We start from the raw sequence: 16,571 nt of genomic DNA on the forward strand, positions 1-16,571 counted from the left end.
AAGTACAAAAGGCCAGGGAGAGTGTGTCTCAATCACAGTGGTAGAAAAGAAGAGGCCTTTGAGATGCTGAGGTGCAGCAATATCTGGGTGTCTCGGTTCTCCATGGATGTGGGTGCGCACTGGTTGATATTATCATGTCTGCAGTGTAGGGATGTAAGGAATCACAGCGCAGTCCAGTGAAGGATTGAAATGAGTTTAAATTGTGACAAAAATGGTGTTACTGTGGACAGGTCATCTCCACTATAGTAAGACTGTAGCTCTTGAAGATAAAGGCGTTAGATTTTAACATGTGCAAGTTGATGTGGTGAGGTATAACTGGCAGAGGGCAACATGTTGTGTCTTGGGTGTAAAGTCATTACAGCAGAAACTGGCTAAAAACAATGATTATGTCTTTTTGGTGTTTTTATCTGGCCCCCATTAGAGAAAATTCCAATCAGCTTTGTTGATGTGGCAATAAAGTATTGGATTGAATTGAAACTGATTTTGAAAAAGCTGGAATGTATTCAGTGACAAGCCATGGTTCAGTCTGGCCCAGTCCGAATCAGTTCTGGCACAGTGGTAGGCCATGACAGTACTATAGCCAAAGAGACACCATCCATGTTGTGTTGCACAATTGGTCCATTTCAGTGGTTGGAGGTGTGATGAAATACAGTGTGGGTGTTGCTCAGAGTAGGTGGCTCCTTAATTATGCAGTACATATGGAAACAGTATTCTTGTCCTACACATTACTCCTTTCTTGGCAGTTTAATTTGTTTGTTAAGGAAATAAATTTGAATTGTAAATTTATACAAATTCAATTTGTTGGCAAACTACAGCCTCGCATTTATAATGTAAGGCATGTCATGGTTTGCAGATTTTCCTGGCATGTCATTTGTGTGATGTACCGGCCCTACCTTCACCTAACATGAATCCAATGGAGCACGTCTGGGACACACCGGACTGTCTCTCTTCTGGATCCAAAACTATACTGTATATACTGTACACTGCGTGCCCAGTACACCGTACACAGTGCTTCTCAGCGAGTGGAATATGATTTTCCAGAAATTAATATCCATTCTTCTTGGGGGTTCAGTTCTTGTCACACTCTTGTTGGGTGCAAGCATTGAAATATTGAAAAGCGCCTTTGAAAAAATTGATTCTCTTCTTAGATTTGATATTGGGTTTGAACTTAACTGGCATAAGTGCCCTAACATTATGTGTAGTCTATTTTCCCTGCCTAAGAGATAAATCAGTTGAGTGAATATACGTAATATATGCATGTATATTATGAGAAACTTATGGTTCATAGCCGGCAAAACTTGTTTTCCATTTCAGCATGGAATCGCTGTACCATACAGTGTTTCTTATGTACAGAACTTATTTTTCTGAAACTTCTTTTCCATACAATCCATGGATTTAAACTGCGATTTACAGTCAACGTGCCATTTTGAAATGTGCGTGCTTCTCTAAAAAGGTTGTGAATGACGACGTTGAGTGTGACCCGCTTTGAAATTCCAGGCCGTCGAAGGAGATCACACGTCGGTGGGAATCCTGGGCATCAGTAACGTCCAGCCCCTGCTGCTGCTGATCCAGTGGCTGCCGCACCTGGAATCCCACGACCTCCAGATCTTCATCTCCGATTGGCTGAAACGGATCTGCTGCATAAACCGGCAGAGCCGCACCACCTGTGTCAACGCCTCCATGGTTATCCACATCCTGGATACCCTGAACTGTCATAGCAGACTTCACAGGACTTGCGCCGAGAACCTGATCAGTCTCTTCGGATCTCTGGGCAGCCAGTCGCTGAGCAGCAAGGAGCTCTTGCAGCTGATGAGGCTGCTGAGGACTGATGATCCCAAGCAGGCCCACCCTTATGTGGTGCCAGTCCTGAGAGCCATCCTGGGCATGGCCCGCAAACAGGGGCTGGAAAATGCCCTGCAGTACTTCGATCTCTCCCCCAGCATGGCAGGGATTTCAGTGCCCACCGTTCAGCGCTGGCCGGGTTACGCCTTCAGCTTTTTTGCGTGGCTCTGCCTTGACCAGGACCAGCAGGGATCTGGGATCTCCAGCAAAGGAGAAAAAAGAAAGCAGCTCTATAGGTAGGAGGAGGGCCTTTGAGCAGCACATCCATTGGGATTGACCGGGGGCCGAGTTACGTGCTCTTTTCAATTTTTAAATTCAAATTCAGCACTCATCAGAGTTCACTGTTCACTGTCACTATCAGTATCAGTATAATAACATCCTATTTTTTGCCAGCATGATCACACATGTAATTCCAGCATTGATACAGATAATAATAATAAAATCAGTTAGGATCAGTTAAAAACATGACTCATTATATACAGTATTATAAAGGTATGTTTGCACACCGATTGGCTAAATGCCTAAATTGAAATATGAGGTGTTTTGCAATCAGTGACATTGCTTGGTTGTGTATTCTGTACACTCAGAGCTGTAAACACATCCTGTTTAAGTTTAACCAAAGTTAATAAGTGTAAGAAACCGATGAGTTACAGTTTACCAGAGCATGAAAACGCAATGTGTATTTTGAGAAGTCAATATACAGTAACCCTCAGAAAAAGCCTTTGTCACTTTAATATGCACATAAGTAATATTTTAATGTGTAACAAAGGACAGAGGAATGTTGCTTCAATTTGCCTGAAGTTAGTTTTACTGACTGTTAAAAAAACTGAACTAGCTCAAATGTTTTGGGACAAATATAACACCTTCTGTTACCATGGTCTATTAACAGTTTTCTGTTAGTCAGTGAAGTACTGACCAGGCCTACTCTTGTTTAGCTTCTGAGTTCTGACAAGATCAGGCTACAAGGTGATATTGCAGCTTAACTTGTCTGCTATGCTAGATAACTTAAATTTCAACAGAGGTTACATAAGTGGCAGTGCTATCAGTGCTATCGGAGTTTGAATTTACTTTATATTTTGAATTCCTGAGGTCAGATCTCTTCATGCATTGTTGCATCTGAGTGTTTCTTACCTAGCATTCTGCTTGGCAGTCTGTATCAAGTGTTCACAAAGGCCATTTTAAGTACTACATTGTAGTCGCTTAAGAAACAATAAAGCATCCGAAAATTTAATGATAAGCAGACATGGAGAAATCTAGTCCTTTAATTGATTCCTCTTACAGAACATCATTCTCTCTATATATCTCAGAATTCAAAGTCTTTTAATTATGTTCTTACTCTGTCAACAACGTGATACTGAAACAGTGTAAAAAATGGACTCATACATACTTTAATCCTGAGTACTTGTTCAAAACATGCAACTCCCGAGATTCCATGATACAGTATGTTCCATACTCTGCTCTCACTTGCTATGCACTACATAATCTTCTCTGTGCACTAGTCATGAAGAAGATGCAAAAAGGTGTCTTATAAGGTGTGAAGATCTTTCAAAACCTAAATGTGGGATTTGTGTCTTCTTAGTTTCTTCACTGCCAGTGGCACTGGTTTTGAAGCCTTCATTAGCTCTTCGGGGGTGCTAGTTGTTGCTGTCTGCACCAAGAAGGAATATACGACGGTCATGTTGCCTGATCACTGTTTCTGTGACTCCCTTTGGGTGAGTAACATTACCACAGTACAAGGATGTCTTTTGCAAGTTTTTAACCATTTGCTCTGATGTGTCGCTTCTGGTTTTGATTCCAGCTGAGCTCCGTATGGCATAGGCTAATTTATGTATACTTTTTTAGTCCGTTTCCATCTTTTAAACCAGGGGTTTAAAGGGGAACCTTTTTTCTGCCAAGGGCCATTTGGATATTTATAACATCATTCAAAAATTAGCCTGCTATATTTGGTCAAACATTTAATTAACTCACCCCTAATGTGATGGCTGGAACTGCTTCTCTTTGGTGAGGCGTGTGATGTTAGCTGGTATTGATGATGTTGCTACTCGCAACTGCGTAGGGCTGGGCGATATGGCCAAAAACATTATCACGATAAAAATGTTCATATCAGTCGATATCGATGATTATCACGATAAATGTCAAATCATTATTTCTTTCAAGTTTAAAGGCAGTTTTTTTCTCCTGAGTGAAAGTTGAAGAAACCAGACAGTTAATTGGTAAATTAAACAACTCTTTATTTTAAGAACACAACAAACACTTGCCAAACAGCAGAAACATTAAACAGATCTGTTACCTGCCCGGTCTGCAATACGCACACGCACTCGCGTGGTATTTTGTGCACATGCGCATATCATGCGCAAAGCATAAACTTATAAATCGAACATTTATCGAACTTTTGTTATCGCGATAATTATAGTTATCGAATTATCGCACAGCTCTATGCCTGCGGTTTCCTTGGCAGGGCCAGACCAAATGATTTTGCAGGCTGGACGTTCCCCACCCTTATTTTAAACAGTTGGAGGTGTTAGTAATTATTATCAACTCATTATTAAAAAGTTATTTATTAACTAATCTTCAACTGATTTTTTCATTCGGGTGTCTGTAATATAAGCACTTCAGTCTCATTAGAACACAAAATTGTATGTTGTGCAAATGTTTTCTGAAGCTTCAGAAAATGCACCTGCCCCTGCAAATCATTATTGCCTCAGTTTTATGTTTTGTTTAGGTAGACATGAGCAAGCATCTACTAAAAAAACAAGTTGAGTTGAGATTACATTTCTTGGAAAAAGCCTGCCTACAGCAGAATATTTTCAAGACTGAAGATTGAGTGCAGAAACGTGGCCTAAAAGAAAAGAGAACCTAAGTAATTAACAGCTTGATTACTGTGAAAACTGGAACTGACAGGTGTGCTCAGTCAGAGACCAGTCTAGATCAGTGATGGGTAACTCCAGTTCTCTTGGATATTTTTCAGTTAGTACCCAGTATGACGTCTTAGCAGTTGCTTTTATATGTAGTGCCAATAATTAATTCAGTTAAGACTGAATCCTTTCCTGCAGTGAACTGCAGTGTAGAATTTGTTTTCTGAAATTTTCAGTGATGCTTTTCCTGCAATTTAGTCAGATATAATAGTCTAAGAAAGGTAATAAATGTAAGAATATTCTGAGATTTTTGACTGTTAAATGTGTAAAGTGAGCTTTGTGTGTAGTCTAAGAAAGGTAATAAATGTAAGAATATTCTGAGATTTTTGACTGTAAAATGTGTAAAGTGAGCTTTTAGAAGTGGCTCAGCTTTGGTTACAAACCTGAAGTTTCTCTTTCTTCATTAAGACTAGACATTAGGCAGATTCTCTGCTAGCTCAAAGCTTGTGTTGTGCTCACGTTAACCATTTATCCATTTATAAAACCACAGAACATAGGAGAAAAACGATGCTGAGGTCAGTTTATTTTAAACATTGCCGAAACATAAATCGCTTTCGTCTGTTTCTACAGCACAGCATAGCAGTGGTTCACATTCCCGGAAAGAGGCCTTTTGGACAGAGCTTGATTTACATTTATGTCAACGGGCAGCAGAAGCTGTCTGCACCATTGAAGTTCCCCACCATGACTGAGGTAAGATCTTTGTAACAAGAAACACCACTTGGAACCAAGTCATGCCAAGAAATGTGTGTTTCTCTTCACATTGCTAAAAATAAGCTTTATATTCCACGGTTTTGCTATACTTACATTTACTGTGCTTTACACCAGTTTCTGATTTTCATCTTGCTGCACCATATATCATGATTTCTCTGTGCTTAATTTCTTACATACTTTTTTTTTTACCTTAGTATACTATAGTGAACTTTTATAAGGAATTATTTTCATTGTGCACTTTTACATAGTTTAGGGTATTGTATGCGTTCCTACTGTAAAGGTATATCTTTATATTATTTGTGAAAATATTGACTGAAAACTATTTTATATATAAAATATATTCTTGGCCTAAACTTCCGTTGGCATTGCGTTTTGTGTGGAGCGCTCACGGGCACAAATTAATCAAAGGGTTTTTACTCGTAAGTTTATTTTGCAGTAATTTAAAATCCAGGAATGTTCAAGTTAACAATTCAGATTTAGAAACGTCAGAAGGTTAGAGTTATAGAAAGCCGGCAGTAAACTGGGACGGGGGTTCAATGCTTCAAAAGAAATCATGGATGTTCGGATATGTGCAGTTAAAACCCATTGGATCTTGTTCTCTCCCAGCCTTTCATTTCATGCTGTATTGGATCAGCCGGGCACCGGACCACTACACCCCCTCCTTCGCAGATCCCAGATCCCCCCTTCTCTCACCTCTCCGCCCCAGGGCGCTCCTCCCTCGGGGGCATCCTGTCTGCCCCCACCTGGGGCGGGCTGCTGGGCAAACCCGAGTCGGTCACCAAGCTGATCTCCGCCGGGACTCAGGACAGTGAGTGGGGCAGCCCCACCTCTTTGGAAGGGCAGCTGGGCAGCGTGATGGTTTTCCACGACGCCCTACAACCCGCGCAGGTCAAACTCCTGTTTGCAGCAGGTGAGACGGCAACTCTGACGTGTAGCTGTGAGCACGATGAGGGAAATCTGAATTTTAACTGCTGATCAGTGTTCTGTACTAAATTGACACTTGGAACATTTGTCCCAGTCAGTATTTACATATTATAGTCCTTTTTAGTTTACAAGCATGATCGCTGCATGAAGACTAGTTATTTATTCTGTTGATTTTTAGGTCCAAACTGCATTTCTCCTTTTAAGAGTCAAGAGTCTGAGCTTGGAGATCTTCCATCTAAACTCCTTCTTTACTACTCCCCGAAGGTGAGTTTGTATATATATTATCAGTGGCTCTGATCATTCGGTTATCACCTTGTTTTACTGCCAGATGTGAAAGTCTACAGCTCATGCCGTATCAGAGCTTGCGTTTCCCTGGCTCACTGCTCCATGCGTGGTTTAATACAGATTTTCCAAGCTGATTAACCTTTTTCATGCCATACCACTTAACACTACAGCACATTTCTGTGATTGGATTATTTTAAAAGAAAGTCACTGTGGAACAATATAAAGTTATGTCACTTACAGACCTTTTAGAATGTGTTGGAAAATGTGTTTATTTTATTGAGCATCAAAAGTAGCTTATCACTCTTTATGCATGGATGATTTTACTCAAATAAAGTATATAAAATTGTGGATATTGATGAAATGTTTTGACATAATTTTAGTTAATTGTTAATTTATGACTAGATGGAGATACACTCTAGTCACTTACACTGTTGACGTAAACTCTGAAACGCTCATTCATGAGAGACCTGATCTGTCAACCCTTGAGAAAATTGAGAATCAAAAGCTCAGAATGGAACCAGTACGCCCCAATTATTAAGAAAGCAAGGGCCTTCATACCATCAGTAACTTGGAGGCTGGAATACGTCAGCACACTGCTGTCTTCTGTTTGGATGTTTCTAGTTGGAAGTTTTTTAGATATTCTTGGATCAAAAGAATAGTTTACACATTACCCATTCTGGCCATCCAATAATTTTTCCAAGCGTTTCACCTGATTCGGAGTATCGGTGAAGCTAGAGCCTATCACAGCAGGGTACACGCTGGATGGAACGCCAGTCCATTACAGGGAAGACGGACACAAGCACAGACACGCACATACTCACCAGGGTCAATTTTCCCAGAACCAAGTTAACCTACCAGTATATCTTTGGACTGTGCAAGGACACTGGAGAACCTAGAGAAAAGCCAGCGAACACTAAAACCCAGTGAACTGAACCCAGGGCCCCAGCGAGCCTGTTTTGCAAGACACCAAAACTAACCTCTGAGCTACCGTGCCACCCTTGAACAAATGTATTTAGAATCATTTTACCTTGTGTTAGCTGCCATGTTGTAAGCTCCCTCTCAGATGTAGATACTATCCTTGCCATCTCTTTGCTGTTTTATGAACTTGACAGATTTCAAACTTCATCTTGTTTTGAGAGTAACATACCTGATTGTGCCATTCACTGTGACTGAACAAGAGGGATAAGCAACCAAGAGCAGGGTTGTGTTTAAATGAGGCTCAACACTGTGCCCAGTGTTGGCTGGGTATTTGGGAATTTGTTGAGAAAAAATTGTACATTGTAAATACACAATTATTAGAAATTTGTGCTGTATTTTTAAGAAGATGGGATAAATGTAAATACTGTCAATGTTTTTCTTATCTCACTTCTGGATAGCTTATTGAAAATAAATCCCACTCGCTAGTTTCAGTGTGATTTTGGATTTGTGGTTCATTTTGACTCTTTCTCATTCAGTAGCGTTTGATCGATCGTTTAACAGGCAGATAAACAATAATGGTTTCTCAGGTCAGATAACCTCACAGGGGCACAGTACTCAACATTGTTCAGCAAAGTAACAGAAAAAGGCGGTGTTAGTCATATCTCAGGTGGACTCGAAGAAAATAAAAAAGATAACTTAAAGGTTTCCATTGAGAGGAGGCCTTTCAGTTCATCTGAGCTGATCTGGTTGCTAGGAAATGATTGTTCTGAGGATCTCTTCCAGTTGTTTCTTGAAAGAAATGTCTTGGTATCAACAATATATTTCCAGTTAGCTTGTTCCCCCTCAGTGCTTCTTTTGTCATTTTGAAATACACTCTCGCACAGTTTCCACACGTGTCTTCTAATGTGTGACTAATTGTTGATTCTCCAAAAATCAATTGTATTCGCTTTTGTCAGTGCGCTGGTCCTGTGCTCTCTCTCTGACTTCATGTGGATCAGTGCGTTTGTTGTCTCTCTGGCCGGCACGTGACAGAATGCCAGCTGGACCGTGCAAATCCTTATCCTCTTCATCTAACAGCAACTTCCTTGCCAGATGAAACTGTGACAGTTGTGCCCTGCTGGATTCCCTATTTGTCAGGCTCGAGTCCGATGGGACTTTTGTGGGATAAGCCGGGATGACGTGGTATCTAGACCAGACAAGACCAGTGAACAGGCACATGCTTGACCAGGGATAAACCATCATGAGCAACCTGGTGCAAAGCATGTGGCTCTTATACAGTAGATCCCTTGCTGTTGATGATCAATGTAAATCAGCATCATGAATTCAACTTGATTACAGTGGTGTGAAAAAGTGTTTGACCCCTTCCTGATTTCTTATTTTTTTGCATGTTTGTCACACTGAAATATTTCAGATCATCAAACAAATTGAAGTATTAGACAAAGATAACACAAGTAAACACAAAATGCAGTTTTTAAATGAAGGTTTTTATTAATAAGGGGAAAAAAAATCCAAACCTACATGGCCCTGTGTGAAAAAGTGATTGCCCCCTAAACCTAATAACTGATTGGGCCACCCTTAGCAGCAACAACTGCAATCAAGCGTTTGCGATAACTGGCAATGAGTCTTTTACAGCGCTGTGGAGGAATTTTGGCCCACTCATCTTTGCAGAATTGTTGTAATTCAGCCACCTTGGAGGGTTTTCGAGCCTTAACCGCTTTTTTAAGGTCATGCCACAATATCTCAATCGGATTCAGGTCAGGACTTTGACTAGGCCACTCCAAAGTCTTCATTTTGTTTTTCTTAAGCCATTCAGAGGTGGACTTGCTAATGTGTTTTGGATCATTGTCCTGCTGCAGAACCCAAGTGCGCTTCAGCTTGAGGTCACGAACAGATGGCAAGACATTCTCCTTCAGGATTTTTTGGTAGACAGCAGAATTCATGGTTCCATTTACCACAGCAAGTCTTCCAGGTCCTGAAGCAGCAAAACAGCCCCAGACCATCACACTACCACCACCATATTTTACTGTTGGTATGATGTTCCTTTTCTGAAATGCTGTGTTACTTTTACGCCAGATGTAATGGGACACACACCTTCCAAAAAGTTCAACTTTTGTCACATCAGTCCACAGAGTATTTTCCCAAAAGTCTTGGGGATCATCAAGATGTTTTCTGGCAAAACTGAGACGAGCCTTTATGTTCTTTTTGCTCAGCAGTGGTTTTCGTCTTGGAACTCTGCCATGCAGGCCATTTTTGCCCAGTCTCTTTCTTATGGTGGAGTCATGAACACTGACCTTAACTGAGGCAAGTGAAGCCTGCAGTTCTTTGGATGTTGTTGTGGGTTTTTTTGTGACCTCTTGGATGAGTCGTCGCTGCGCTCTTGGGGTAATTTTGGTTGGCCTGCCACTCCTGGGAAGGTTCACCACTGTTCCATGTTTTCGCCATTTGTGGATAATGGCTCTCACTGTGGTTAGCTGGAGTCCCAAAGCTTTAGAAATGGCTTTATAACCTTTTCCAGACTGATAAATCTCAATTACTCTGTTTCTCATTTGTTCCTGAATTTCTTTGGATCGCAGCATGATGTCTAGCTGTTGAGGATCTTTTGGTCTACTTCACTTTGTCAGGCAGGTCCTATTTAAGTGATTTCTTGATTGAGAACAGGTGTGGCAGTAATCAGGCCTGGGTGTGGCTGGAGAAATTGAACTCAGCTTTCCAAAGATGTGATAAACCACAGTTGATTTCTGTTTTAACAGGGGGGGGCAATCACTTTTTCACACAGGGCCATGTAGGTTTGGATTTTTTTTTCCCTTAATAATAAAAACCTTCATTTAAAAGCTGCATTTTGTGTTTACTTGTGTTATCTTTGTCTAATATTTCAATTTGTTTGATGATCTGAAACATTTCAGTGTGACAAACATGCAAAAAAATAAGAAATCAGGAAGGGGGCAAACACTTTTTCACACCACTGTATATGTTCTATAAAATGAGAGTGCCATGAAAGAGTGTCTTGATAATTTTGTGGATGTGTTGCAGTGTGATAAGCTTCTTTTGATGCTCACTAATTCTTAGTCATTTCTTCTCATCACTAGTAAGCGCCCTTAAGATTGCTGGCATGATAATTTGCCATTAAAAAGTGGTGTGTTACTAAAGCTCACCTTTTCACTCTTAAAGTCATGATAACCTGGTATACTGTCAGGGTCACTCTGGTGTTATCTAGGCTATGGGCTGAAAGCTTTTCAAAGAGAAATGTGCTACAGTCTACATTCTGGGACATTTGCCACTTGTTTCCCTTTATGTCTGCAGTGCACAGTAATCAATTTGTTGATCATTGTTAATGGGACTAGAAGCAAGTTCCTCAAGTCATGATAAATGAGCAAAAATCAAGATCAAAATCAAGAATATTACAGTACCTGCTTGATTACATTTTAGTCAGGCGGGACTGGAATTGTATTATCTTGCACTTACATACGTTGTATTTTGCTATGGCATTTTGTATTCTGGTGCTCAAAATACCACATTTCATATGTATGTAGATTAGATTCACAGATTAGTGTTTTAAAATGCCTGTGATGCTTTCTTCCGCATTTCTTGGGACATTCCCATATTTAATGTTTATTTGTTATGACACCAATTAAGACTGTGATGTAATTGTATCTGTATTTGTCTGATAATAGATTTGACTGATCTCTTTTATCATCCCTGTTAATACTACTTACTTAGTGGCTCTTGCCAGATCATTATCATGGGGCTGAGAGAACTTAGACAGCAGTGACTTTTGCAGACACCTTGACCTTTCTTTAACAGGGTATAGATGAAATCTTTTTTTAAAAATCAGTTGCACGCTACAGAAAAAATATATGCGCATTAACAATCTGCTGTTAAGAGTGCATTGTTTTTTTGTTTCATCAGGCCTGCAAAAACCCTATTTGCCTCGATCTTTCTCCAAATCATTTTAATGGGCGGCTCACCGGAAATAAAGTTGTGAATTGGGATATTAAGGTAAAGTGTTATTTTCTCGATGTGAAGTTCTTAGACTCTTCACTACAGTGGATTTAGAGCCTGTAACAAACAAGAAAATCGAACAGATCTAGAAAGCAAGAGATGTGGCTGTCCAGAGCCTCTTCTGTAGCTTGTAGCAAGATAAAGGAACATTAAGTTACAGTACAAGATATGTCCTTTTTGATCATTTTTAGTGGATACACAATGCCATATTTCTGAATGCTCTGAAACATTTTTTTTTATTGTTTTAAGTATTATCACAAAAAGTAAACAGTACTTCTGTTAATATTTCACTAAAGCATTGCCTTTGTCCATAAAAAATGTAGATCCCAAAGATGTCTGCCCCAGAGGGCAAATACTGTGAAATAAAATCTGTTTGTTGACTGCCTCATAAACAATCGTTAATATTCATTGCAGGACATGATCAACTGCATTGGAGGCCTGAACGTGCTGTACCCATTGCTGGAACAGATCAGTAATCTGAGTGGAGCGGTAAAGAGTGAAGATGCTTCTGGCTCTGAGTACATTACAACAGAATTGTGTACCCCCTCAGACGGGGACTGGGTTATTTTACCTTCAACCAAAGCTTCAGGTGAAAGTCTTATTAAGCACTATGCTGAGAAGTGAAGAAAAGAAACACAACGTTTTGGCTGTGGAGCCTTCTTTGGCTCCACACTCAAAGAAGACTCCACAGCTGAAATGTTGTGTTTCTTTTCTTCTCTTTTCAGCTTGGAATAAACCTTTTCTTGTTCCTTTGCAGCCTACACATGCTGACGCAGCTACCTACTTGAACTATTAAACACTATACTGTTTTTTTGACACTTATAATGTATAATGCTTTTGTCTGGGCAGTCATTGCATAAGTCTTAAGTAAAAAAAAAAAATCAGTTTTAAAGACTTTCCATACCCTAACATTTTGCAACTGTCAAGAAAGAAAACAGGAAGGTATGCAGTTTTTTTTTTCCCAAGAGGCTGGGAGTTCAGTGGGATTGTATCAGCCAGACTGTGATGACAGTGTTCCGCCAAAATGATCGAGGGTAAATGGGAAAAAAAAAATTGCTCCTGTGCCAACAATGGAGGCTGGTTTCCCACAAATTTAGAAGAAAAGAAAAATGATTGTTTTTTTCAATAAAAATGCAAGAACAATCCTCAAACATCCCCTGCAGCAACTGCCACACTTGACCACATACTGAAGGATGCACTTTAAATGGTCGCAGGAAATTGAAAGCTAAAAGCCCCCACAAAAAGGTACCACCTTGGGCCGTGTGGTGGCTCTGTGGCTAAGGATCGTATTCTAAGGCCGGCAGAGGAATCCTAGTCCGTTGGGCCCCTGAGCAAGGCCCTTAACCCTAACTGCTCCAGGGGCCATATAAATGGCTGACCCTGCGCTCTGACCCCAAGCTTCTCTCTCCCCGTCTGCGTGTCTCATGGAGAGCAAGCTGGGGTCTGCAAGAAGACAAATTCTAAACACAAGAAATTGTATAGGGCCAATAAAGTGATCTGAAGATCTGATCTTATCTTATCGTGTATTTAATCGCTTTCTTTTTCTCTTTCCAGAGGCCAGATTGGAAAAGAATGTCGTTGCTACATTTCTCCTGATGATCAAGCACTTCATTCAAAGGCACCCGATCAACCAAGAAAATCTTATTCACTCCCATGGAGTTGCTACCTTAGGGGCCTTGTTACAAAAGGTAAGTCCAGTAAAGCTTCAGTGAACAGGACCAAGGAGAAGACAGACCTGGATTGTTTGCAGTCCTACCTTATTCACATTTCAAAAGCAAATATTTAGACAAATGAAATAAGAACGCTAAATGAGTATTGTTTTCTAATTTCCCTGGATGTTGGTTGACTGTTACACAACTGATATGTGCCATAATTTGGAAGAATCTCATTAGTGATAACACTTACTAGAGCATAAAGATTACAAATGATAGGAGCCCATAAGCCTGTTAGGTGGTGGCAAATGGCTGTATTGACTTTATCTCAACAGGCTTAAACAGAAGTCTCCCATTTAAAGCTTAAAAAAAAACATACCCTAGTACTAATCCTACTCTAGTGCTGCATATTTCCTATGCTGTCCTCTTGTCTAAATAAGCAGGCTGTGGTTTATATACAATTGAGGATGCAACAGAACTACATACAGTAAACATCTGAAATCCTTTGCCAAATTAAGTTGAACTAAAATGTGCCATTTAGGTTTTCTGCACTGTTTTGTGCCATGGTCTTTTATAGTTTAATTTTTTGCGATGGAATTCTTTTCATATGAGCCACATAGTGAAAGTGTGGAATTTAACTCATGGATGTGACGTTAATTGAGTGCTAAGACTAAGAAGGTCTTATTTAGAATGTTGTACACATTCTCTGTTCCCTTGTTTTATAAGGTCGTTGCTTTACTGAGAATACTTGAGAGCAAGGCGGATACTTTATGGGAACCTCTCTGTACACTGATAGATAGAGGACCTGCCTTCTTTAGCCTTCAGCAGGGATTACAAAGTAAAGTGAAACAAGGTGCTGAAAGGTATTTCAGAAGTGAATGCTCAGCACTGAAGCTGAAACTACTTACGCGTGCTGTGAAAGCTGATGTGTCCTGAAATCTTGCAAACTAATAGATAAGGACAGGAGACTGTTATTCGAGCAAACACAGTGTGCCTATCTTTCATTTCTACTCTTTTTTAATTTTAGCGGCTTTTAGGTCTATATTTTTGGTTTTTGATAAATGTTAAATCAGGGTTGTTTAATGAGTTATTTTAGAAGATAACATCACCCCAAAAATTAATTCAATTACAGAGGAATACTCACAAAGCTACTGGTATTTTTTAATTGCTACAATAACAAAGTGATATTTCTTGAAGTGTATATGAAACTCTTGCTTTGGGGCTACAGTGTGCCCCTCAAGGAGACAGTTCTCGAGCATCTTGCGGTTTAGAAAATGTATTTTTCAATGCCGGATGCCGGGCAACTAACACAGATGTATTTTTTTTTCCCCTGCCAGCTGCCAAGCAGCTTGGTGGATGTGAATGTGTTAGTGGCTGTTCAGCTGCTGACAGAGCAGGTGTCTATAGAGACGAACCCCCAGCTGTTGCAGCAGATGTACCACCACCTTCTCTTCAACTTCAACATCTGGAATCAGGGAGACTTTCCTCTCAGAATCGGTAAGTGAGAGGAACTATGTGGGATCTGTCGTTTTGTGGGTGTACAATGCACCATTTATTTCTTTGGAATGAGCTCTTAATTGGGTAATTCTGTTCTTGTACCACCCCTTTACTAAGATAACTGTCAGTTCCTCCTCACACGAAAGCAGCTGTATTCCTTAATTAAACCTGGAGTACAGGATGTTTTTTATAGTTTGACACATATGTGTTACACATTTCTGCTTCATGAACAGCGGCTTTGTTTTAACATAGGGTTGAAATTCTTGGTAGCATGCCGATTTCTGCTTCCTGTATGTGCTACAAGATAATTTGCTACATTAAATGTCGGCCATGTGTTTGCCCAGCTGGCTACATCTTAATTTCCCTTTCAGTTTATGCAGTTTGCTAAGCATCCTAGTTTGGTATGATCTACGAACTTGACTGGTTTAAGAACCAAAATCTAGATAAATAATATAAAAATATAATTGTCCTAATACGGATTTCTATGGTATTTCACTAATTACTCCGATGTGACCGTTCACATTATCTGTAAATTACCAGTTCTCAACCAAAAGTTTTGAATTCCGGTGTTGCCTTGAATTCCTACTGGAACAGGTAATAGATTTATTCCATGCTGAAAAGAGAAGAAAGAAAACACAACGTTTCGGCCTTCTTCGGGTGTGAGAAAGACAGGGCAGTAAGCAAAGGTAATGTAGCGGGAGATCAAGAGCTGGGAGAGAGGAGGAGCGAGAGGCGGGAGCAGGGGACAGGCAGAGTGGGCAATCAGGTGGTGTGGAGTCAGGATAGGTGAAGAGAGAAATGAAACCTACAATGAATAGAGAGAATTTAGAAGAAAAGTAGTCTGTCGTTAAGAGAAGGGGGAAGGTGTGATCCTAGCTGCAGGATCATTTTGGTTTCTGTAGTCTTTCTGGTGTTTAAGTTTGGAAAACCGTCTTTGAGGACACAGACAGAGATTAGAGTGGTCATGGCCGTCAGAGGTGAAATGAGAAACAATGGGCTTGGAGAGATCTTTAATCTTCACAGCCCTGACGTGTTCTCTGAAGCGGTCTCCGAGTCTCCTTCCTGTTTCTCCAATGTAGATGGCTGGGCATTTACTGCAAGAGATACAGTAAATAAGGTTGCTGGAGGTACAGGATGGCATCTGGGTGATCCGGAATTGTCCTGAGGGGCCTTGAATGAGTGTGGTGTTAGATGTGTACATGCAGGTGATACAGCGAGCTCTGTTGCAAGGGAAAGTGCCTGGTGTGGATGGTTGCTGAGGGCGGTCAAGGGAGCTGTGAACAAGAAGGTTGCGCAGATTAGGTGATCGGCGATATGAGATGATGGGGCGATCAGAAAAGAGGGTCCCAATGGAGGGATCATCCTATAGGATGGAAAAGTTGTCGTTAATAGTTCTAGGGATAGGAAGTGTGCTGGGGTGGTAGGGAAGCACCAAAGGAATGTGGTTGTTATGGCGAGAGTTCCTGATTGAGTTGATGGTCCAAGGGGTGTTTTTGGCTCGGGCAAGGGCCCTGTCAGTAACACTGCTAGGGTATCATCTGTTGATGAAAAAGGAGTACATTTTGTGGGTTTGGTTCTGGAAATCGATGTCGCCGCTGCGTAATCATCGTAGCCGAAAGGAACTGTGAAAAAGGGAGAGAGCTTTTAGTGTGTTTGGGGTGAAATGAGATAGCTGTGTGAATCCGTGGGTTTGTAATAGAAACTACAAACCCTCTATTACAAACCCACGGATTCAAAAATTTCAGTTTAAAAATGGAAAATCATGCCTTTTTCCCCCGAAAGCTGCAAAATCTGTCTGGAGCAAAATAATAATAGAGTGCCAGTCCTT

The 16,571-nt window shown here is 40.5% G+C and overlaps 1 protein-coding gene across 2 annotated transcripts in view; it reads left to right on the forward strand.

Moving 5' to 3' along the window:
- Positions 1-16,571, forward strand: part of nbeal1 (neurobeachin-like 1) — a 131,412-nt gene that overhangs the window by 71,193 nt on the left and 43,648 nt on the right. For both annotated transcript variants that reach the window (XM_069197202.1, XM_069197203.1), the window contains 9 exons: positions 1,498-2,078; positions 3,422-3,554; positions 5,328-5,447; positions 6,075-6,378; positions 6,571-6,656; positions 11,502-11,591; positions 12,009-12,183; positions 13,149-13,282; positions 14,584-14,743. In XM_069197202.1, coding sequence (XP_069053303.1) covers positions 1,498-2,078; positions 3,422-3,554; positions 5,328-5,447; positions 6,075-6,378; positions 6,571-6,656; positions 11,502-11,591; positions 12,009-12,183; positions 13,149-13,282; positions 14,584-14,743 — 1,783 coding nt within the window. The remainder of the gene's footprint in view (positions 1-1,497; positions 2,079-3,421; positions 3,555-5,327; positions 5,448-6,074; positions 6,379-6,570; positions 6,657-11,501; positions 11,592-12,008; positions 12,184-13,148; positions 13,283-14,583; positions 14,744-16,571) is intronic.

The sequence above is a fragment of the Lepisosteus oculatus genome, chromosome 12 (assembly GCF_040954835.1).
Source record: "Lepisosteus oculatus isolate fLepOcu1 chromosome 12, fLepOcu1.hap2, whole genome shotgun sequence".
In the NCBI taxonomy this organism is placed as follows: Eukaryota; Metazoa; Chordata; class Actinopteri; order Semionotiformes; family Lepisosteidae; genus Lepisosteus; species Lepisosteus oculatus.